Source organism: Protopterus annectens, chromosome 13.part0, assembly GCF_019279795.1.
Source record: "Protopterus annectens isolate FY-2018-M chromosome 13.part0, PAN1.0, whole genome shotgun sequence".
Classification (NCBI taxonomy): Eukaryota; Metazoa; Chordata; order Ceratodontiformes; family Protopteridae; genus Protopterus; species Protopterus annectens.
Genome location: NC_056747.1, coordinates 995,994,691 through 996,020,979, shown reverse-complemented (window position 1 = coordinate 996,020,979; position 26,289 = coordinate 995,994,691). Strand labels below are relative to the sequence as shown.

General features: G+C 42.9%; 1 protein-coding gene across 1 annotated transcript in view; it reads right to left on the bottom strand.

Moving 5' to 3' along the window:
- Positions 1-26,289, bottom strand: part of LOC122788058 (keratin, type I cytoskeletal 19-like) — a 230,512-nt gene that overhangs the window by 174,952 nt on the left and 29,271 nt on the right. Inside the window, exon 3 of the mRNA XM_044054979.1 lies at positions 2,851-3,007. Within this exon, the coding sequence (XP_043910914.1) occupies positions 2,851-3,007 (157 nt within the window). The remainder of the gene's footprint in view (positions 1-2,850; positions 3,008-26,289) is intronic.

The following is a 26,289-nucleotide window of genomic DNA, read 5'->3' as shown; positions in this document are numbered from 1 at the left end:
ATTATTTGCTTCCCTAAACACTGAATATCAGTGCAGCTGCAGCTTTTCTATCTGGACTCTTTGCACACATTTTAACTCTGTCTCTTACAACAGGGCTGTACTCCATCTTAAATCACAGTCTTATCAAACCTCAGCCAAAAGTCTGTTCATAATAGGATTCCTTTAGACTTATTGCAAACCTTTATCCTTTTGCAGAAATTTGAGGAAAAAAAAGTGTTTGCAAACAAATGCTTGAGTATTCAAACTTATAATCTTTTAAATGATAAAGAGCATTTTTTGCCCATAGCAGAGTACCCAGGCAACAATCTTATCTTTAATCTCTCAAATATACTCAAACATGGAGAATGGGTATTTAACAGGAGATATCTTTTTTCATATAAAAAGAGCTTTTGAAACTATAAAACATAATCTTTTATTAAATATAACAACTGACTAGGGTTTCTCTAAAGAAGTGACAACATGGTTCAGGAATTAAAAAAAAACACTTAAAATGAACTGAAGAATAATAAAAACAGAACATTCGATAGGATGACCACAAACTTAATGGCAATAAACAACTAAGTGCTTTGGTCCATGTTATACAGACTTCATCAGTGTTGTTAAACACAGTAAATCTCCAACTGTATATAATTGCCTTAAACCAGCCACAACATCAGATGAATTGCATCTGTGTTAATCCTGCATGTACACCTACCCTTCCCTTAACCCTAACCTTAACATTGCATTAGTAAAATCCTTTTCCCAAACAGTACCACTAATCCAGAAAAAAGGACACAAGAACATACAACACCAAACAGGCCCAGCACTAGATTTATCCCCTTACCTAACTCTAGTCCTGCACATGGTTCCCCTTTATAATCTCGAAATACTGAAATCTCGAATTTCATTATTGCGAGACCATAAAGGCAAAACTTCAAAATAGCGAACGTGCATAAGCGCGAATCTGAATATCTCAAATCTGCGCTTATGCATTTACACTACATTAGGTGAAGTGTTTGGCTGGGATGGTGTCCGGAATTTAAGGTGAGTGAGTATATGTGAGTGTTTTTGTAAGTTGTACGTGTGGGTTAGGGTAGGGTGGTAGAAGTATGAGTGTGAATGTTGGATGTGTTGGTGTTTGTGCATGTGTGATGTGTGTGTGTGTATGTGTGTGTGTGCGTGTGTGTGCAAGGGACTGAAGAATGTCTGGGTGTGAGTTTATTTTTTATTTCTGTTTGTGCGATCTTGGAGTTAGTATATATAAGTGGGGGGTGTGGGGGGGTGCAGGAGGGCTTGCTCCTCAGCTTACATGTAGTGTAGGGTTGTATAATTTGTGTGGTGTGGGTAGAATGGTGTCTGTGTGTTGTGTGGTGTATGGTGTATGTATGTATGTGATTGTGTGTTTCGTGCTTTTAGGTTTTGGGATTGTCAGTTATTCGCCTTTATAGTTTTGAGATACTGAAATTCGAGATTTCAGCATTTCGAGTTTGGGGAACCATGCATATACACACTACCTGCTATAATGCAATCTTGCACATTTTCACAACCACCAACTATATAGTCAAGCACTCATTTTCCTGCACAGTTCTACATACCTAAGTTATATAAAGGTTGAATTCATCAACCAGATGTGATTCACACAAAATTGCAGTACCTTATTTATGATGTTGCTCAATTTTTTTGTCAATCATTTGTATTGTCAACCAAATGAATGACAGACCTTTAATGATATACAGTCGATGTAAATACTAACAAAAAAACAATACAACCAGTGTAGTATGTACAATGAATGGATACAAGTTCATGATACTGATATGTATGAAAAATATTAAATGTATCAAGTCTTTTTTTTTTTTTTTTTTTTTGTAAATCAAAAAAATGGTAAATGCTTACAATTTATAAAAAATATATATCACATCCAATAACAGCTGACACAGTAGTTTGATATTCCCATACTTTTGACCTCCTCCCCCAGAAATGTGAATGTACTCATGGCCAATCCTGCAAATGAGCACAATTGCACAACCTCCTGACTAGGTAAATAGGAGAGTGTAACCCCTTAGCAAAGGATGGAAAGTTGGGCCCACTTCGGTAGACCAAATTTACACTTACCCAAATTGCAGGTTACCAAGTCAACAATACTGACATTGCAATAAACTGAACCATCACATTACCTAAGTTTTTTTACAGGAAAGAAGACACTTGGCCAACATTTAACAAAATAATATACTGAAGTATGTCAAACCCACCCAGGTGGGGGACTACACTTCTCACTCCCACAATGTGGGATGTTGCATCCCCCATAACCCCTCTAACTAAATATACCAACTCCAGGATTGTACTGCAGTGGGGAAAAGGGCAGATTTTCCCATGTTGGCCAAGTGTCTCCATTCCCTGTAAAATTAATATATAGTTTTCAGGTTCATTTTACTGAAATTTTGGAGTTTTCATCTACAGAATCTACAATTCAGGTAAGTATAAATTTGATCTACTGAAGTAGACCCGGAAAAGTCATATTGAATCCTGATGTGATTTGGTTTTTAGACCCTTGGCTTAGACTTAACTAATGTGTATTAACATGCTGGCTGTGTGACAGTCATGGTTCCAGTAGTAAAAGCATTATTAGGAAAATACAACTTTTGTATGGAAACAGCCCATAAAGGCAGGGTTGTACTGCCTTATCTGGATAACTGGGAAAATTGAGAAATCAAAAATGTGATGGCGGGGGCTTATGGAGTTCAAAAATATGATTACACTCTAAGAAAGTCCATAGAGGAGCAATGAATCTGTACGGTTACAATACATTAGAGAAATGCTTACAAAACTGACTGCATAGGATTCTTGAACTTTGAACAGCTTAGAGCAACTTACCTCTTCGTGATTTTTCTTGTGGTATGCCAGCTCTTCTTTCAGGGTATCAATCTGTATCTCCAAACCACTACGGCTCAAGTTGAGCTCATCCAGCACTCTCCGCAGACTAATAATGTCTGCCTCAACACTCTTCCTGATGGCAAGTTCAGACTCATACCTTCAATGCCATAAAATGCAAAGATCATTTTAATTTAATAGATGATGCTATAGACAGTATTGCAGTCTTTAAGTATGATTTTGCAAACATAAACTTGTGTAACATGCACCACTGTTAGTTAGAAATGGATTTGATCTAAACAAAAAAATATATTAATGAAGTACTGAGATAACATTAGTAATACATTTAATTCATTAAAGAATGTCTGTTATGAAAGGAGCTTTGGCCTGAATGCTTAGAAGAATCATGGAAATGGGCAGATAAGTACAATATAATCAGAAGAAATGCTACTATGGATGCCAGGGAAAACAAATCTGTCAGCTTCTACTTTTCTAAGCTATTTAATAAAATTCCAGTTTTAGTAAATACAAGTTACTTAAATGCATATTGAATAAAATGAGATCCAAATTAAAAGCAAATAGCACACGTATAAACAGAGAAATGAGAAACTAGGCAGTTCTTAGGTCATTCAACATACTAGTCCTGCCACTGCTTAGATCATTGTGAAAGACTTTGTTAAATTAGTTACCTTGGGTTTTATTACCACAACTATTTTTGTATATTGCATAGCATTCTTGCTGCATAGCTGATTCTTGCAACTTCCAGTTGTTGACTGAAGGGGTATTTTAGGTCATTGATGGCATTTGATATTTTATTGGTATTAGGATCTAGAACTCATGACATGGGAGATGTGGAATAAAGCTTCTTATCCATGAGTTCCTTATCTCTTTCACAATACACCGGCTGTATCATTGTCCCATCAGTATTATTACGTTTTAAACTTTTATGGTAAACTTTAGCAGCATAATCCAGGTTTTCAATAGTGACATCACTCACACCCAATAACCAAGTCAGTTACCTCTATTTTAGCATTCTGATTACAGATACATAGCCATTTAATCAAGGTACTTTTAAAAACCCTAAAAGACAGTACTATGTTTAATACCTCAACAGTTGTATTACTGAGCTACATACCACAGTATGCCTTTTCAGTTACACCAGAACAACCACTGTCTATACTCCTACTGCCCCATTGTGTTAACATACATATTGAAAAAATCCAACTGTTGACTCTAACTCCAGTAATCACATTAATTAGCTCAAATCTCAAAAGATATGGTTTCCTAAGCTAAAACATCAGCTGTCATCGTACCAACCTATACCATGGAAGTCATAACACTTCACATATTTCAGATGGTTACATTATTAACTTAAACTCTTAAATGCCAAAGCTGTGATTTACATTCCATCAGTTAAAGTGTAGACCCATATAGTAGACAGCAATTTATGCATTAGTAGCCCTTTTACACAGTGAAAACCTACACTTTTGACAGTCATAGACACGATTCTCATATCTCATTAGTACATAGGTAAGTACTAGGTAGCTGCTCTTGTGGATCATTTTCAACCTAGCTAATTTCCCTTTTTGTTCTCAAAATAACCTATTCCATTTTCTTATAGATTGGTCTTACCCATCCCATGGTCAATAATTATATATTACTCCTAATGAGAATAAATGGAATCACAGCATAGATAATTTGAGGGGACCCATGTATAAGATAAAACATTTGGGAGCTGTCTCTCCATTAGTAGTGCAGGGGACAGTAATGGGATGCACTTTCTGTTTCCCCTCTGTATGTCTACTTTGCAGTTAAAAAATGGAAAGGGATGAACTTTTTATATGTGGATGGGGAGCCTGTTCCACAGTAGTGGTTTCCTCTGTGAAATACACCTATCCCTCCAAACCATTCTGTTGATATTGCAAAGGAGGTTTAGATCCCTAGACTGTGCATTTATGATGCCATTTGACTTGCTGATGTGCAGTTAGTACATCAGTAATGGGATGGAGGATATCTTTTATGCCAGACACAGGTCACCTGTTAGCATTCTGCAGGGTACCGAGTATACTGACAGGGCTTTGAGTCATTCCATGTAGGACATGCTGTTTAGGCCTTGTACCCTTTTAGTAAGGTATCACTGTGGGTATTACAGTTGTTGCATTTGTCTGGACATATACATGCCAAAGGGGGGATTATATTCAATGATTTTCCTAATGGGGACTGAGCAAAGGGGGACAATGACATCCCTAGATCTAGACACAATCTCTTTGTTTATAAGCTGTGCAACATAGAAGGACCTTGTTATGATAATAGAAACATGTTGGACAAAAGGTCACTGTCCACTTAATAAGTTCCCAAATCTCAAACAACAGGATCACCTCCTAGGGGTTTATTATTAATGTGGTAATTCCCTGAGGTAGATGACTTTCCAAAGTATACAATAATGCATTTTGTGAAATTTAGTTACAGACCATGATTTTGACACCTGTTATTTATTCGGGACAAGCCTTCCTACAAGGATGGCTAAGTTATTTGGGAGATTAATTGACTACTCCTAGATTGCAATCATCTGAATACTTATTCAGCTAGAGCCATTTGGTGCTGAGTTTTATTTCAGAAAAGTAGAAGCCAAACAGGAGAGGACCCACCACAGCACCCTGGGGTACTCCACTGGTGACTGTTCTCTTTGTGAAGGTAGTTTCCTCTATTTTGATTATCTACTTCCTGTCTGTGAGCCAGCTGGCAATCCAGCGGGTGACATATGGGTTTATTCCCAATTTATTTAGCTTTATACTATGCCTGAGTGGATAACTTCCATGGTGGTGCAGCGGTAGCGTTGATGCCTCCCAGCAAGAGGTTCTCCCATTTGATTCTTGGCTTGGGTTGGGAGTGCCTTCTGTGTGGAGTCTGCATGTCTTCCCCACGGTCGAGTGGGCGTTCAAAAAACATGCGTTGAATGGGCGTGTCTTCGTTGAAGGTTGGGCATCGGGCTGGCAACTCGACACCATATAAAAATAAACTGCCAATCTTTAGCAGACCGGAGTTCCACTGTGGTGACCCCTAACCGGGAAAAGCCAAAAGACAAACAACAACTATGCCTGAGTGGGGAATTGAATCAAAAACTTTGGTTAGGACAATGTATGCAGTGAGTACCTTCTTGCATTATCCATTGTTTTGTTGACAATTTAAAAAATATCTACCTGTTTGAGTAAGCATGACCTGCTCTTGATGAATCCAAACTGAGATGGGTCCAGTGCTGTAGGCTGCCTATGTCATGGGTGATTAATTCCATGTTAAGCCTTTCCATGGCTTTGCATATGAGGCTGGTCAGACTTAACTGTAGCTGCCTGGGTCAGTGGAAAGTCCTCCCTTATACAGGGGAATGACTCTAGCTGTTCTCTATTCACTTGGTACAAAACTTGTATGGAGACTGAGATTGAACAGCGTTGTTAGGGATGTGGCTATATTGTGCTTTATGCTGTTTAAGATGCCTGCAGAGATATTGTCAGGATCCATCAATACAGTATTTTAGCCTAAGATAACATTTTTAGAGCTTGGTCTTGTGAGATTGCTGAAGGTGAGCCAGTTTTAGGTATATCTGGAGGGACAGACAGAGAGTAGAAAGGGGTACAGTTAGCGCTAAATTTATCGGCCAGTAGGTTTGCTATATCTTCAGCCTCAGCATAGTTAACATTATTCACAATCAGCTCTGCACATTGCTGCATAGTGCCTTTGAGATTGCCAACATAACTAAAAATGGCTTGGGATTGTCTTTGGCTTGGTTAGACATTTTAGCTTTCAACATGGCTTTTGTGGATTTTAGTAAGCTCATGAGTTGTTTGATTATTTGAATAACAAGGGCTCTAGCATTCTGGGAATCACCCTTCTTACTTTTGGTCAAAATTACTTTCCTTTTATTATAACGCTTGTTGAATGTATGGTCCCAACATAAGGCTTTGTTTCTAGAGTTTGTCCTGCACTTTTTCCAGTGGAGTACAGCTGCATATGTTTGTCCTGCACTTTTTCCTATGGAGTACAGCTGCATTTATGCAGCTATTTATATGCTGGTATAGTGTGGAAAAGTGTTTTACTCTGAACCTCCTGAATATAAATTACCTTCTGAACATACATTGATGCCTATGAAGGACTAAAACTTTGTCATGCAAAAGATTTTAAAGCTTATCTCTGATTCAGAATGTCTATTTCCAGTAAGGTTTATAACTGTGAAGACAGCTTTAATTTACCATTTACAGGGAGTAGAGGACCTTCTGAACTACACAACTTGATGTATATGAGCTTTATAATATATTCCATAAAAAGGACTTTGTTTTCTACTAAACTTTCTTTTGTATCTTATATCAGATGTCATATCTAATCGAATGATACAGCAGATTTATAATCTTCCTCACATTTCTCTTGAAGATTTTACTTTGCAGTGATCCTTAAAGGCATCTTTTGGTGTGCACCCCCTGAATGAAAAATATAAATATGGCATCAGTCTTGTGTTTCTTTTGTTCAAAACATGTAAAAGGGATTAGGTGATTGGCATAATAGTTAAGGTGTTTACCTCACAGACACAAGGTACAGGGTTTGTTTCTCACCGTTAATGAAAATTGGCTAGGCTTAAATGGCCCACAAAGGCAGCTAGCCTAATAGTAACATGTGAACTTATAATACAAAAAACTGACCATTTCCCTGTATTTAGCTACTTTCATTGAGTTTTGGTATGATTATCCTAATGATTTCATTCCAGGCCGCATCAGAATCCAACAGGTACATGAACATTTTTTAAATCCTGATTTACCATACACTATTTATCTGCGAAGCTGTGATCTGGTCATACATGTATACATGGAAGTATAACTTTACAGGCTAGGAGGCCAAACCAAAGATGATAAGCGGAAAAAAACTTTTGCTTTTCTTCACTGTTTGTTATCTGGATCATGTTTCTTCCTTCCTGATACATTGCTTAGTGTTCTAGCCGTATGATAGCAGTACCAGAAAGACGAGAAGGAGTAAAGGGAAACAATTTCAATACAGTTATGTGAGGGACTTGACAAAGTGATAGATAACAGACTTCATTCCTGTTCCTGAAGCCTTGAAACCCTAACCCTCATTTATTTAATAGTCTCTTTGTTCTCATATTTTTGTTTTGTTATTGTGCTGTGTTCTGAATGAGATTTGGTTTGTCTGTGGTATAACTGAGGACTGGGAGGACTGCAATTTAGTTCATTGCACCAGGAAAGGTAGTGACATGGAAAGAAGGTCGCTTTCATTCAGAAAGTGCAGTGGGATCTTTGCTACCATCACTCTTTGGAACTACAAGATGGAACCCACTCATTAATGCCTGGCGCTCATTTACGTTTATTGCATTTAACTGAAATAGACAAATTTTGCATGTCGTGCCATGAGATGTTAGCTGCAATAAGTGCTCTTTAAGGAGGGTTCTAAGTGTGCTTTTTATTTTCCTGATGACAACTGTATAATGAAAATAATCTAAAACCCAAATGAAGCAACTCTTCTCTGTCCCCCAATTCTTAGAGGAGGACTTGTTCATTCATTAAAAAAAAAATCATATGAGGTTTTATTGTGATGCGATTAACTGCAACAGGTCTTATGCAATTCATGTTATGATTTTGCACAATAGCATGATCCTGAAATTCTTTTTCTTAAAAAAAAAAACATGTTTCGGACCTGATATTTCCTTGCTTTCTTCAAGTATTCTCTGATTATAACTGTCTTAACCAAACCAGCCCTTGTGTTACAGATGGCAGTTTTCTTATCATTTTTAAGTATTTTATTAGCTAAAAAATATTAACTATTTTCTTCTCCACATATGACCACAGTGTTAAGTGACTGGGTAATGAATTAACCATCTCTGTGGCCATAGTTTACCCTTACACTCTACAGCATCTGTCAGACCATAATAAGTGAAAGCTCCCCATCTTAGAAGTAGTTAAAATAACATCCTGCTGGAGGATTTCAACATCAGCATCCTCATACTTAGCTATCTGGACCAGGAAATAGATAATTTACACTGAGCCATGAATCTTACCCAGATAAATTCTGAACTAAGCAAAGCAATCACCTAACTGGAACAAAATTTTCTTAACAATTTTCCATAAACCCCAAATGAATTAACAATATCTAGGTTTTGTCTCCCTAACTTGAGTGACCACTCCCTTATCATTTTACTAGCATGTAAAAGGAAACTGCATTCCTGCACTAAGCTTTAAACATAGAGGCTAAGCAACATAACATACTTATCATCTACTTTCCAAGTTCTAATTTACACAATCCCCGGGATTCATGAAGCTTGAGCCAGGTGGTATAATGCCAAACATGGCCGCCAAGTGATTCAGGTACGATCCAATTCCACGTGCACTACTGGCATACGCCAGATCCGCGCAGCCCTTGGCTTAGGTATGCTAATCATCCCATGCGCAGTGCTGAACCATGCAAATGAAGGTACATATAGATTCATGAAGTGGTGCAGGTGTAGCGTAAGCCCACAGAAATTTAAACCAAAAAACACGGTTTACATTTTTCCAAACAGAACATCAGAGCTATGAAAGCGGACCAGACTCATGTATTACAAAGTTAACATATGCCAATGGCTAAATATACAGCCAATGGCATAAGAAAAGATGCACAACACCTAAAAAACAACATTTAATGTCAAGTCCACAGTAACGCAAAGTACAACCGCAGGGCATGCATGCGCAAATGGGAACACAAAGAAAATATATACAAATGTCATAAAATCGCAATGTAATACAAATCATGATTTCACCATAATACTCAATGATATGCATGGTACACCACAACCAAGCTGCAAGGGTTGCTAAGGGTGTGTGACAGTGTTCGGCGCAGTAACTAGGAATTAGTAGTTAATGCCATGCAAATGAGGCAGGCAATAGTGAATCGCAAACGTCCCGCCGGACTAAGGATGTACCATACGGTGCAGCACTACAACACTGAGGAGTGGCTTAGAAGTATACATGACATCAACAGTGGGGTGAGCCACTGTAGCTATAAGCACATTGGAGCAATGCAAATCCAGCCTGGCCATTGCTAAGCAAAGCCGCAGGACAGGGGTGGGGAGGTAGGTATAGCATCGTTTAGCTGAGAGCACATATGGTGCCCGAAAGCGCATGTGTACGGGGAGGAAAACGTGCCCAAAACCCGGTAAGTGGACGCACGCGCCGCACACCATAGCTCAAACAGGAATGTCAGGGGAAGAAAATAAGGAAATGCCGCAGTAGGGTAATTGGAGTACAACTGAGCAATTAACACCTATTAACTAACAGCAGGCAATTGATGGCAGCTGACAAGTCTGCTCGCAGAATCCCGCAAAGCAGGATAGGGGAGGTGTCGGACTGCAAAGGAAAGAGAACTGTCATAGAAGAGCAAAGCAAACCTGCAGTAGACTGGCCATAGAACACATTACGCAAGATAAGCCAGGTGTAGGAAAGTACAAATGAAAGCAGGCTGCTGGATGCATGCCAGAAAATGGGAGGTGAAACGTGAAGAAATGTAAAGGGAAGGGCAAGAGGTAATCCACGGCAGCCAAATGCAATTCAACACCAAAGGCACCACAATAGTAGTTCCTGTCGTAAAACACATAAGATACCCTGTAGCTAAGATCATACATACACACCCTATGACATCATTGGTGTTCACAGCACAATAGTATAAAGCGTGAAAGCACCCCACACACACCTGTGTATTCCCAAACAGTGCACCATAGGTGTAAACATATGGGGAACTTTTACAATGTACATGTTGGGAGCTGCCATAGCTGTGATTCATCACCATGTGTTAGAGACTGACGGTGTTGTGGAGGATGATGCTGACAACCACTGCAGGCCCCGGAGGAGGAGAAGAGTGTTCAGACCAAGGGTAACCTACCAGGGGCTACATGATCTGGAGATAGTAGAGCATTACAGGGTGGATAGGGACATCTTACAGCAAATAGTTGAGCTGTGCCAGCCACACCTGAGATCCAGAAACAACAGAGGGGAACCCATCCCAGTGGACATGAAGGTATGTGTAAGCTTGCAAATACTAGCCACATGTACCTTTCAAAGGCCAACTGGAGATATAATGGGGATCTCACAGGCATCAGCATCCAGGGTACTACACCAGTTCCTGGATGCCATGTTACCACATGCCAATGAGCATATATACTTCCCCTGAACCCAGGAGGAGTTGGCCAGCAATATGCATCTCTTCCACCATGTGGCACACTACCCGTAGGTACTGGGTGCGATAAACTGCACGCATATACATATCAAGTCACCACCTGGTGAGCATGGTAAGCACTACATAAACTACAAGGGATACCACTCCATCAACTGCCAGGTCGTGTGCAATGCCCAGGGCATTATCATGGATGTGTGTGCTGGCAGCCCTGGAAGCTACCATGACTCCCACATCTGGCATGCCTCACAGCTGTATCAGGTATTTGTTAGGGGGGACATCCCACATGGCCACCTTGTGGGGGATGCTGGCTATGCACTGGAGCCTTGGATGATGACTCCCATCAGAAATGCACACACACCCATGCAAGAACTCCATAATGAGGCACACGCACAAACCAGAATCATCATAGAGCATGTGTTCGGGATGCTGAAATCACGGTTCCTTTGCTTGGACATATCTGGTGGAGCCTTGCGGTACTCTCCAGACAAGTGTGCCCACATCCTCATAGTATGTGCCATGCTACATAATATGATCCTGCAGAAACAGCTGCAGCAGGGACAAAATGGTGAAGGCCCTCACAGCCCACCACAATTGCCAAGGCCATCATAGGCACAGAGGGATTCAGACCACTAACACCCTGTGCCAGCTCCAGTAGGCAGACGGAGGCATGCCCAATATGCCTATGCCTTGGCAAAGAGGGAACGTATAGCACATACTCTGACAGTGTAGGCCCCTACGGACTGACACACCTCTCCACCTGCACACACAGTAAAATAGATGGCACACACACATGACCACCTGTAAATTGTAATGTATAGGTGGCCTACTGTGTGAATCCTACATAGGCAGCCCTCAACCATTGTACACACAACAGCTATTGGAACAAGGAATGTCAACACCTGAACAGTACACGCACCTATCAGGATATGTTGGTACTGTGTGTATAGGTTCCTAGGTACATCGGTAGGTACATGCCCAATTGTCAGAGGCCATTCATCAATCAAGGCAAACAGTGTTTGCTGTCACCACCACATCGAGTAACCAACTGTCGCTCAGTGGAGCAGAGCCAATTGCAGGATCCATGTGTGTAATCACTGTTCCCCACACACTCTGCATGGATTCCCTGATGTGTTAATGAGGGGCTCCATATAATATAATCATGGATGTAGTGGCAGAGCATGGGTGTACCCATGACAGGTATCTGTCACCCCAGCATGCTCAACCTATGGTTGTGTGAAGGTGTAGCACATTATAGTGTGTGGCTCACTGTGACATACATACCCAGTGCTGGAGCACATCCATTAAACATCACTTGGACATACCATTAATAGGTCTCATCCATATGTAAACTAACTGAGTTACCCATTTCATCACAGTATGGAGTAACAGCCGTAGTACAGTCCACATACAAAACGCCATAACACGTGTACAAATCCCAGATGCCCAAGAGGTAAATGCAGTGACTGTCATGCATGTTGCCAATCCCACGTCCTGCAAGGGATGTAACGTAATCCCAAAAGCATGAATAATGCATGTTGGATGCAGGTCATCAGAACATGTTTAGCACATGTTAGCGGGAATATGCATTGCTCAGTGCTGGTAAGCGTCGTTTAAATATGACCATACGGATATGCGCGAAACAGGGCTAAGCTTCTCTGAATATTGTGCAGATCGCGGTCAGTGATGTCCAGAACAGGTGAAACCAGCATTATTCACCCCTGTACTAATAGTGCCTGCTCTGAAGGGTAAAATGACCACTGCCAGAAGTAGAACACGCAATCATGTACACAATCACCTAACACTAAGCTACCCAAGATGTACCAACGGCAAGTGTGTAATGTGACAGGTTCAAACACAAATGTGCGGAGTCCAGGTAACAGTATACACCGACATGCACACAATAAAAGGTGTATTCTGCCTGTTACTCCCTCTGTCATATATATGTGTGTATATATATATATATATATATATATATATATATATATATATATATATATATATATATATATATATATATATGTATATATATACATAATAGAGATAGAAAGGGTGATAGAGAGATATATGTTGATTTATACGGAATCACCTATATCTGCAAATATGTAGATAGGTCAACGACATGTACACAACCATGGAGGTACAAATAAATAGGATACTGCCAACTATGGAATGTGTCACATACCAACACGCATAATCATGAGACTGAAAGACTGAAAGAACACAGTACCGGAACACTAGAACTGCATGTAATATTATCATGATATTAAGGGACATTTGGTTATCACTGCCAGTGTTGTGGCCCACGTAGGTACTGTGTTCAACTGTGTTTGTGATTGCCGTAGTCTGTGTATGTGTGTGTTGAGGGTGCCGTGTGCATTTCCATGGGACTGTAATGTGTGTGTGTGTGTGTGTGTGTGTGTGTGTGTGTTTGCATCGTGTGTCTGTTAGTGCTAACTCGGAGGTAGATCATTACGGTAGGTGTGGTTATAGCTGGCCGTAGGCATACGGTTACCACCTGTCCCACTTTAAGAGGGACAGCCCCTCCCTGGGCAGTTGTGTCCTGACAAGAAATATTAAAAAGGACAAATGTCCGAGATTGTAGGACATAATTATGTCCCATATATTATGTAATAGCTGCATTAAATAGTTATGCCTGTATCTAAAAAACGTAAATGGTTCATGAAACATGATAAGTAGCTAAAGTGCTACAAGAATAAGTTTGTATTCAGGATAAAAGTATGTGCTATCCTGTGTACTGACCATAGGTATGTGTCGGCCTGTAAACACCGATGTGTGTCCTGCAAATGTCCCACTATGGCCATTTGAAAAGGTGGCAACCCATGCCAAAGAGGTTCAGTCACCAACACAACTACAATGAGTGCAAATATCTGTGACAGAAATACATGGGACAGCTGTCATTTAGTAACATTCCTTTACATATCGCTGTATTTCCGGAGGTATGGAAGTATCAACCTCACCTGCATACTATATAGAAACCAATTAACAACGGCCCAATGTATAAGCCCGTAACAACCATAGTTTCAGTCTACTAACTGATAGGTCTTCAATTAGGGAAGGAGCCCACACACATATATGGAATAAGTAGAAATGCAGTGCCCACAAACCTGTATATGCTATATACACCCATCTACATCTCCCACACACAAAACAATAGCAATACAGACTGTAATAACATCACAAACATCCACTCACTCAATTATATCTGCAGAAGCGTTAACCATACCTTGTGAGAAACACATTTGTAAAGGCGCCATGTGAAATCGTAGCTGTTGTATAATGGAACAGACGGCGATGTTACAGGTTTTGTTTGCAATAGTCCCTTATCAGATGGTTGAGATGACAGGTACACTCACATGTAGAACCACATACGCTAGCCGTCACACACAATCCACGGGGGACATGAATCCAAAATATCCATGTCTCTACAAATAGCAGTTACAATTCCACACAACAAAACACATACAGGCCGTCTCCCCGAAGGTAGGGCAAAAGGGCAACACCCAAGTGGAGAATTCAATTATACCCCACTGTTGCTGCGTAATTGGTGAATGGAGTAGCTGCACAGCTGATGTGCATGTAATAATCTACTCAGGAACACCAACTGGCAGCAGGAAACCACATGTTACAGGTATCGATGTATATAAGGATGACTTGCCAGACATTCAAACCGTATGCTCATACCATAGAGCCGTTTAAACAGTAAAGGTGTAAGAGAGATATGTACAAAAGTTCAGAACGCTAACAAAGTATGCAGAACACTTCAGTATGTTAGTGTATGTATAGCCTGTTTTGTATTAATTAAAAGTGTCCGCAATGCATAAAGTGGGAAAAGGTATTATGTAGTGATGTCTTGCTGAGCATAGTAACGCTTGTAGAAATTGTGTGTCCTGCTGTGGGCCACAATGTAAACATCACAGACACCACAAGGGATGCTACATGAGGGCTTTAAACAGAACAATTCCACACCGCCCGCTGTCAGTGGTAGGGTATGTCCAACAAATACGTGCCATAGCAGGGGATAGTATATGTTGATATAACTGTCACAGTAGGCATGTGTATGGGCATATAACGACAATAACATGCCTAAGGTGGTCCTGCTGTGCAAGTATGCTTTGCATTATGGGATAATATGTAAAATATGTGTAATGTACAGTATTGTAGGTAGATATGTCAGATATTCTACACAGCATAACAGTTATATCATGCAAACAAAAGGTATAGTCTATTGGCATGTACAATACACAATAACAGGATACATATGACTTGTAGTCACGGGACACTGTAACAGCATGATAGCTAACTGAAATGGAAGAGCTACTCAATTAACCATGCACAAAGGACATGTAATAGCTTCACAGGTTCATAGTGAGGTACTATGCTGTCTGGCAAGTCTATGTGTAAGCCCAACTACAGTGTTTACATTGGCGGCACCTCTCTAGGGTAGTGTCCTGTCTGTGAACAGCAGAGCCATGTGTTACCTGCACCTCTGCACAGTACAGCCACTGCAGTGATCCCTGGCGAACATGTGTGTCTCCCATCCACCAAGTGAGGTATCTCATAAACAGTGCTACTGAGTGTCCCTGCATGATGTACATAGGAATCATGTTCCAAAGCATGGTGAGTGTCTGGTTTGGGAATGTAACCCTCAAGAACATCCCACTCATTGTTGTGTTTGTGCACATATCCATGAGCATGTTGCTCTCAGTGGCTTTTGCTTATGTCGCTTATGTGGAGTATATTCATGAATATTGTTGTGGACATGGGCCCTGTATGTTCAGCAGAGGTCACCCCTGAGTATGCAGTATGCAAATGTGTACAGTCGTGGTGTCCGTAGTTCTGCCGCATACGTCAACCATTGGAGCTCAATAATCCTCATGGTGTGTTAATGTTGTGGTATGTAAAGCCGTTGCTGTTATGTAAGTTACACCCTAAACTGGCCATTGTACCCTTGAATGTGTGTATATGTCAGGAGTTTAGAGGTACAATGGGTGCCTTTGTTCCAGCTACAAACCCAGTACAGATAAGGGTGGCCACATAGAAGGATATCCATGCCACATTGGCAATATGGTTATCAAAGGAGTGGGTGCTACATACGTGTGTACTAAGATCCCGTATAATGTCACATGTATGTAGGAGACTAACACCTATGTGATAGTCAGTGGGTGATTGGTGTAATCCAAAGGGGATGTTCGTGCACCATGTGTCATGCATCTTGAGGCCATGTTATCGACATTGGGTATCCGTCACAGTGACACCCTTATGGAGGGAGTCTGTATCAGCTGGTGGATCAATCATGGTGCCTTGTATGCAGTTGTCTGGAAATCTAGTCAGGGGAAAGTCTCTCTGTGCTAGCCTGTACCTCAGGGAAGCATATACTGAATATGAGGGGCCCTATGACTGAGGACTGTGGTATGCCAAGTGTAACTGAAATACAGTAAGTACTACGGTATGCTACCCTCATTGTGTGGGTCCTGTCCGTGAGCCACTTTGCATAACATCCTGAGAAGTAGGGGTCGATGTGCAGGTGGATGTGGATGTTGTCAATACCAGAATGGAGAACGGTGCTGAAAGCCAATGAGAGGACAATGTAGACTGTGTGGACCCCCTTACTGTCATCAACTACCCTGGTAACTGTATCAAAGGAGTCCACCAGGTGTAGGAGCCATGGTCTGGCCGTAACAAGTCCAACCTGGGTGGCATCAAAGGTCTAGAGCCCATCAATGTCTCTGTGAATGATTTCCATGATGATGTGCCCCATAGCCTTGCAGAAAAGTTCAGTCAGGCGTATAGGGCAATAGTCCCTCTGATTCATTGTGGTGCCACCTGTGTGGAGTGTGATAACTGTTGCTGTATGCCATTCAGGAGCCACAATGTCTGATACAAGGCTATTAGTGAATCTAGTGGCCACGTGGGGAGACATGTTGTTCTGAGGTTTGTGTAAATCACAGCCTGGGATGTTGGATGGTCACATGGAATCTGTGTTCCAGGCCTTAGAGAGTGCAGGTTGGAACTGTGTAGTTGTGACTGCAGGGACCCCGCAGTTTTCCCGCATGGATTATGGCCCTGTAGGGAGTGAGAGGGTGTAAAGTTAGCATTGAACCCATCCGCCAGGATGTTGCCAACATCACTCGGTTCTGTAATGTTCCTGAGTAACCGTCGTATGTCAGAGCAGATGTGGGTATTGCCATTGACTACTGACATACCTCCATAATGTTTTGTGGTACACCCTGGAATGTGTCGCAGTAATGTTTACGTAGCTAGGTTTGGAGGATGTGATAAGGGATCCCGGAGTCCTACTGAGGCTGACCAGTGAGCTACCCCACCAATGGGATTGTACTCCACTTTGCAACAGCCTCCACCTTTTGTTGTACATTATGTCCATGGAACTGGACCTCCAGAGTGGCATCTGTTATCTGGTGGGTACCATCATGGCTCTGTTTGGAATAGCATGATCCATGCAGTCGTGTAAGTGCTAATGAAGTGCACTGGGGTATGTTTCAGCATTTGTATGTGCATTGTCCATCTGTACGGGTGTCATGACGTTTACTACTGCTGTCATAAGACGTCTGTAGTAGGCGTTGTATAATCTTGCACTGTGTATGCCGTGAAGGGTGTGGTGCCAGGATGTGGATAACAAGGTGATTAGCATATGTTCAGAAACTACCAACGAGGGGATAACCAGAGGTGTGGAACACCAGTGACATGTTGGTAATGTCCATGTCTAGGATATTGTTGGTCTTGGTGGTGGTGTGTATGGGTTGATCCAGCTGAGTGGAGGTTATGAATCCTGGACAGCGTTGGCCTAATGTGTCGGTACATGAGTAGCTATCCCAGTTAAGTGTGGGGTAGTGTCAGTCGCACATCAGTAATACCTGTCTGAGCCCTACTGTCCAGTACACCAAGAAATGAGGGCTGGTAACCGTCGGATATGTTGTTAAATCCGTAGCATGTTACAATGTGTATAGCAGTTCTGGCCACAGTTAGTTGCACTTGGATCACCTCTGATGCATTGTGCTAAATAACCAGCCAGGAGGTGTGTACAACATAGTGAAATATGGACACACCTCAGTTGTGGGTGTTCCGGTCCAGGTTACATGACTGAAAGGTGTGGTCTGCATATAACCTGTCAGTGCAGGTGTGCTCTGCAGAGCCTAGAGCTAGGTCCCAGTCACTGCAGAGATATTGAAATGGTCTATTATAAGGAGTGCCTTGCCTGCGTGTGTCAGAGATGATGTCAAGCATTGAGTCACATGACCCCATGTTTTGCTTGCCTGTTCCTGTTCTGGTGGTGAATGTTATTGGAAACTGTGCAAGACAGGTAGTAAAGGAGCAGCAAGAGCCTTACATGTTATCTGTACTCCCAGGGCTGACAGGTGCAGGTCATCTGTGCCAAAGCATCGTGTTTTGTTGACCATGTCATTCAAAGCAGACAGATACTGGATGCCTGTGGAATGACACCAGAAGCATAGGCAACTGTTGAAGTGAAAAAGTCAGTTGTTGTACAGTGGTATCTAGTCTGTATTAATGCAGAATGCTCTCCAGGGCTTGGCCGATACCTTCTGGGCTACAAGACCGGAGAGCTATTGCATGTCCCTGCACATGTAGTCTGGGAAGTTACATCTCAGGGCAGTCACATTTAACATGGAGAATGACAGTCAAATTGTACCTGGTGAGGTATGGCATGGGTGCATAGGTTTTCTTGCAGAACCAGTTACTCGACAGCTAGATGTAAGCGACTATCACCTTGTGTAGCTTGCTGAGTGGGACATCAGTGTGAGCGCCTACAAAGTCACCTATGACTGGTGTGTTGGTTATGTTATAATACCCTATTGTCTGCATTTGATGAGCACACATGAGTCTGTGGGCTATAAGTAATTGTTGTTGTGTTTGGTGATGGGGGCTGCCTCTGGTGCCTACACAGAGTATGGAGAGGTTCTGCAAATGTCGTACTCATACTATGTGTGGCCTGTGGTGTTGGAGATCTTGTGAGACTATGTGATGAGTGAGGTGTGTTGCAAATGTTACATGTCCCCACATGAATGTCAGGTTCAGTCTGGGTTGATGAGAGCATTACCCCCAGCATGGCTACATATGTGTATCTTTCACAGGCTGTAGTGTCATACGTTGGGAGGTGAAAATGTAAAACTAAAAAGACGGACTAAACCGACAAACTGCTAAAACTTAAAAACGAAAAAGCAAATAGATAGATGACCACAATGTTGGGAGGTGAGCATTGACAGTGTACATGAGACAGTTGCTCTATTGCCACATGTTCACCATATTCATCATATAGACAGGCAATAGCACTGGTACGTGACAGTTGGACATGCCTGTATATTCAACCATGTCTCACAAGATATGTGAGTTACATGTGTACAACAGCTGTTGTACTGTAAGCAAGCTGGGAATGTAAGGACAGACAGTGTACTTGTAAGAAATTAGTTGGAATGGGTGCTATAGTAATTAGTAGCTCATGAAGTGCTCACAAGTTCTGAACAAGTGCTGAGCATGAATATGCAATACAGATAGGGTGTTGAATAATATCAACCCACTGCAACCCACAAGTGGAGACAACAGTCATAATTGGAGGCACTGCACTATTACCCTGATGAGTATGGTCTGCAAGTCTATGAACCTTTATCAATGTAGATGTTAGCAGTACAGATGTAGATGACAGTACGGATGATTTCACACTGCATAGCATACCTGTGACAGGTCATAGAACATCATCACACATACCGTGTTCCAGCTACACTGAGTATACTAGATGTACCATCGTATGTCACAAGAGTGTTCTACCAGTGGCCTGTTGACAGAATCAACACTACAAAATGTATCAGAGTGACATGTGCATATCACACCAGTGGCAGTTACAGTAAAACAGGGTTAATGTTTTGTACTCTCCCCTCATTGTAGCCCATACCACACAGACAAATGGGAGGCATCTGTGTATGTAAGGATGTGAATGGACATGACCTAGGAGCAATAGCTGTCTCAGTGTTGTGGACAACATACAGAATGGGCTTTGTGGGTGAGGTGTGTGGCATATGTGCACAATCTGACAGCTGATAATAGCATTGTCACCGCTAGGAGAATAACCCTGTACCCATTAACTACCACCTAGGCAGCGGTCAACATTATGGACACTGTGTAAGGGATGATGCTGTGCAGTTCACCTCCCTGAGTTGGTGACATCTCCAGGCCTATTAGGTAGTCATACGAGGCACCCATGTCATGACAGGGTGCCATCCATGAGCATGGAGATCATTGGACAGGCATACTCAGCACTCGGGTGACCAATATCGGATCACATATCACCTTTAAGGTGTATTGGCCATGCGTGGATAGGTGATACCAGACTTCACATTCCTCACCTCCACTATGCAGCATGCTGGCTATCTTGCATAAAGACATGTGCTGCACTGTGATGTTGGACATGCTACACATACATATCCAGATCTGAAAAACATACGTCATGGACAGCCACCATCCTACTACAAGGATCACCACATGCTGGACAGATCCCTGTGCCATACATGTTACTACTCCCACCATACCATGCAACCCTGTCCATCAAAGCTGCACATGTCATCTCTGTCATACATGGTGTGATGACCGCATGGTAGATGTATTATTAACTGTCTGGATCAGCAATGTGGCACTGATGCACCTTGCGGTGGCAAAATGGCTGTCAGATACTGCTAGGAAACCTTGCCCGTACATGCTATAGTTAATAACCATCCCTGCAAATGATGTCCGGCTAGCCATTGTCTCATGTCTATCACATGTGCAACACAGGTGACCCATGGCAGGATGTTGAACTGCTGTACAGTGCCGTGTATATGTATATGGCAAAACACATGCATGTAAAGGTTCCATGTGTATGTGTGCATTGTCACTGCTCATGGCCATTAAGGCAGTGTATGTGTTGATATGTGACATATACGGAGCATCAAGGTCAACAGCATCACTGTGGACACATCCACTGATAGGTAAGAACACCAGTACAGGCAAACAGACATGCCCACATCAAGACAGCATTCACATGGAGTATGAACAATGTAAAGAGATGACACACATACATGGTGATGACATCCAATGCATAACGGGTGTTACATGTGTGTGACACAAACATGTCAGTCGTGTCAGTGTCATGATGATTTGCAAAGATAACTGTGCAGATGTACTAGATTTAATACAAATGTATGCGCAGCGGTATCTCTGTACATCTCTTTGATACTGTGACCTGTCACCATCATTATGTCTTCCAGATAATGCCTTGTTCACGCCTGCCAGCGTACAGCCACCAGGAGGATGATGTCCTTATCCCGTACCTCCATGAGAACTATGAGGTGTTGTTCAGCCATGTGCCACAGCATGCCCAGCAGCCTGATGACCTGTGGCAGGACCTTTGCAGGAGGGTTAATGATGTGGGTGGCCATAACCGCACCTACCAGCAGGTGCACAGACACTGCATGGACTTGATACGACGTGCAAAACAGTGTGCCACTGCAATCGCCAGGGAGCAAGGTGGAACAGGTGGTGAGCCACCAACCCAGCCCCCACTCACACTCACTGAGGAGCTACTGGCCAGCCTGGGGACACCCTCAGAACAGCATCCACAAAGACTAGCTGTCATCGTGGAGGTGGGTGTCTCCCAACCAATGAGCCTGGAGTTGCCTGGTAAATCACTACTGCACATATGACTATTATATCCCATTTAGTTGCATGTGTCACTGTACAATATGTAATGTAACATCATATCCAAGGTATGTTTACACACATGTTTCATACTACAGTATACTACCCTGTGTATGCACACATGCGCATACTATATGCTATTGTACAGGCGAATGTGTTAACATGCACAGTGCACCCTGTGGCTGTCATACAGTCATGGATAATGTTCAAACTGCTGTGTCACCCCTATACAGATACCTCTGGCATGCTGCACAGACATCAGTCCATTGCAGGTGAGGCTGTCATCAGTATCAGGCATGTTAATGCATATATATATATATATATATATATATATATATATATTCACCATGTGGCCAGTTAACAAATGTACACATGATGTATGGTCCAGTCACGATATACAGGTTGCATCTCCCATCATTCACACTGGCTACCCATGTGCAATATATACAAATGAAATGAAACACCGACATGAAACCACAGTATCTGTCATTGCTACATGTGTGGACAGCTGTGCATACAATGGTGGAGGTGTTGTTCAATGTAGGCATATGTACTATACATTGGAACAACACATGTGTGGTACGCAAACAGTACCACACAGTGAGCTGGGATATGGGCAGCCCACAGGAGTCACCATTGTGTTATATGTCCCTGCAATGGGTGCACACATTGTGATGTGCCATCTGACATGTCCCAGACATGTAGTGTTCTGGCTGCAATATTGTCACACTATCCCATAATACATATCCCGCATACCAAACATACAACCCGTTGTCTGCATAGCCCTGTGGACAATGACATATCTGACATCTATGGGTGTATGTCATATGGGACTACACAGACATGTGAGATAGACGGCCATCAAAACATTTGGCCAACACATGTTCACACATGGCCATGGAGGATGGCCAGAGACATGTAGCCACGCAGTAGATGTGATGTGTATACACCCTGTTGCACATTGTCCACACATGGTCCAACTATAGCCTTAGTTGACTGATTATACAGTTGATGTGGTACACTGGACATCATAAAAGCCTGTGTACAGCTAGTGGAGGTGTCACATAAGTCGACCATATAATATGTGTTGAACATCACGACTGTGTCATAGCATGACAGTAGTCACCTGTACAGCTTCCACAGACATTGACACCACATCAGGCCACAGATACCGTACATTTCCCTTGCTGCTGTAGGACATCACCGTCAGCCGTGCACCTCGTGTGTGTGGTACATCAATGTCATGTGGGACATGGGGTATTGACAAGTCTGCCATGTGTGGACATGGTTGCCAGGCAGCTAAGACTCTGTAGTAGTTGTGCAGGGGTGTCATCCGTAGGTCTTCCAGTGACCTGTCTCATGACACAGCATGGTTTCGTGTGTATACACCTCAGCAACGTGGGTCACAATCCACAGTTATGTCATGTGTATGCACGCAGTTATGGCTATGCAATGTGTGCATATTACACAGTGTATAGCAATATAGATGCCTCATGGTGCCATGCAATGGCACAGTGTCTGTACTTCACATTGTATAGCAATGTAGATGCCTCACACTACCCTTCCATGCTCATGCACATTTGTTAAACATGCATTCTATCTGTAGGGCATACAGACAACACTGCAATGTGATACCCATTACAATGCTGTACATGTGTCAGGACACCATTGTGTCAGACATGTATGCATGTCAATGCGCACGTCAGCAGATTACATGTCAATGTCACTTCAGCCATGTGTACTGTTTACCTGTGCTGGTCCACATGGGGTATCACAGAGATGCATGCTTTCTACCATGATTGTGTGAACTGCATGGCTACTGATATGACACATGCTTGCTGTTGTGTGCAACCCAGGGAGGTATGCTAACTACCACTATTAATGTCTGAGCTGCATGCCGTCTGCTGTATCACATGCATGCTGCATGCCGTCTGTCAAATCTCATGCATGGTGTGTGTGTGTGTGTGTGTGTGTGTGTGTGTGTGTGTGTGTGTGTGTGTGTGTGTGTGTGTGTGTGTGTGTGTGTGTGTGTCTCTGTGTGTGTGTGTGTCTGTGCATGTGTGTCTGTGTGTGTGTCTATTGTAATGTAGAGTCTTTCTTTGCATTCACAGGTGATGTAGGTGCATTACCCTCCTGTGGTCTGTCTGATGTTAGTGTCCCCACAGATACTAGCAGTGATGAACATATGCATGAGGTACAGGCAGGGTTGTCAGGGGCTGAATCTGTGCCAATGGTTGCCATCCCAGCTAAATCCCCCTCTTCCCTGCACACAGTTCTCATGCCAACACATACCCCATCACCAATGGCCATAGAGGAAGGATAGTCAGCGTGTTAGCTTGGAACAGGAATGTGTGGTGGCTACAGAAGGTGTATCTCCACACCATGGTGTCAGTGTAATGACTGAAGATGTGCCACACAGGCATGTGGCCAGTGCTGCTCATAGGAGGACCTCTGGCAGACATCACCTGCAGGACAGAGCGCAGCAGCTGGTGTCACCAGACACATGTTCCAGACTGTAATGGCGGCACAGGCACGTGCTGAATGGCAGAACAGAGAAGGGCAGAGGCTTCAGAGGGCTGCTATCCGTAATGACAAGATACAGGCATTGGCAAATGCTCAACAGCAGACTGCTGATGTTCTTGACAGGTGATTGGGTGACATGGTCGGAATCCTTGACCGTGGCATGGCAATCCGTGAGCGTGAGCTGTCTGTGCTGGAACATCTGGTAGTAGTGATGGGTAGGCCATTTGGATGTAGGCCAGCTACACCACCTAGTGCAGGTCAACGTGAACGAGCCACCTGACATGCCCGCTCCCATAGAGCCGGTAGCAGTAGCAGTGCAGCTGGTGCTGCGCTATCCACACTAGGACACAGCAGGCCATATGGACATGGCCCTGGATGTTCCCAGTGGGGACACGGTTCCAGTGGACATGTGTCATTGGACAGTAGCCATTCTGTACCTCTGCCTGGTACTGCCCGTGCAATCCCTGGCAGGCACAGGTCACATGGCCATGGCTGGAAACAATGAGCTGTACATCCTGGTCTGTACAATCTGGAGCTGTCAATAATACCCCTGTGTAGGCCTGGCATAAGGCAGAATGCTGTGCACTCATACACGCACACAGCAAAAACATCTGTAGGGCACTGCAACACCCACATGCATAACTACCAGACATGTCCAATCAGATCAGCGGCCCTTACCCACACTGGTGCAGCCTATGCCCCTGGCAAACATTATAACCCTGTGCATATGATGATGCCTGTGCCACATCCCTGTCATCCACACCATCGGTGCAGGGACATGCTCAAATGGTCTGATGCACAGGGTGAACAGAATAGTGAGAGAAGTGTTTATTACATTAGTTGTGTACTGTTGGCATGCACCAGACATACCATGTAGTACAGGTTTATAATGCATTGTTATATGTTCACAGTATGTGTCTTGGTAACAACAGTAACAGCATGTTGGTAATGATGCCCTGGTTCCCTCCTTATGGTCTACTTGCATGTGCCAACAAGTAGCAGTGTTTGCAGTTTCCCATGTATAAATGTGGAGTACTCACAGGCATGTATGCCAATACCAGCATGCTATACGTAGCCTCAACCTGACTGTTAGAAAGGCTATCATACCACAGATGTCCACACATCTACTGATCCAGAAGCATGTGGGCTGTTTAATAGGCTACAGTGACTAGAGACGTGACATCCATACCAGGTCACATCACAGGTATGTTGACATGGTGTGGGGGGTTTACACAGCGGTCTGGCCAATGATAACATTAGAGGCCACTTGATAGCATGAGGCCTCACTGTGTAGCAGTAATACCCTGTCACATTACAGGATGAGAACAAACACAGACATACACAGAAACACAGAGTAACATGCCCACACTCACGGGGTCAACAACACTATAAAGCACACTCGAGAGTGTTGAGGTGAGGACCCCTGCCTATGTGGTAATCACCCTCACAGTACTGTGCACCCACATGATGCGACACAGAGAATTAACATGTACAGGTAGCCAGTAAGGCTGAGACTGATGGCATCAACAGGGTAGTAGACTGCATCACCATGAGGGGTTAGGGATCCTGTCTGCTCTGTATGGTAGCATACACCCTCACTCCATGCAGCCATACATACATATACACACACAAACACACACACACACACACACACACACACACACACACGCACACACACACGCACACACACACACACACACACGCACACACCGGAGTCCACAAATGTCATTCACATATGGATAGCTGACATGTGTGTGATACATACACCGCCCCTGCCTACATCATGCTTTCCACACTGCAGTATGTACAGATCTCTACAGCAGTGTACAGGGGTGTGTAACAATTGGGATGTATTCCCCGTTATATGTGGCATATATGGTCACACAAGCAAACACACATGGCAGTACTGTGAATGATACACCTGCTGTATGATGATACATCTGACAGACATGCAGCAGTATTGGCCGCATTATGTGTACCAACGCTACCTTC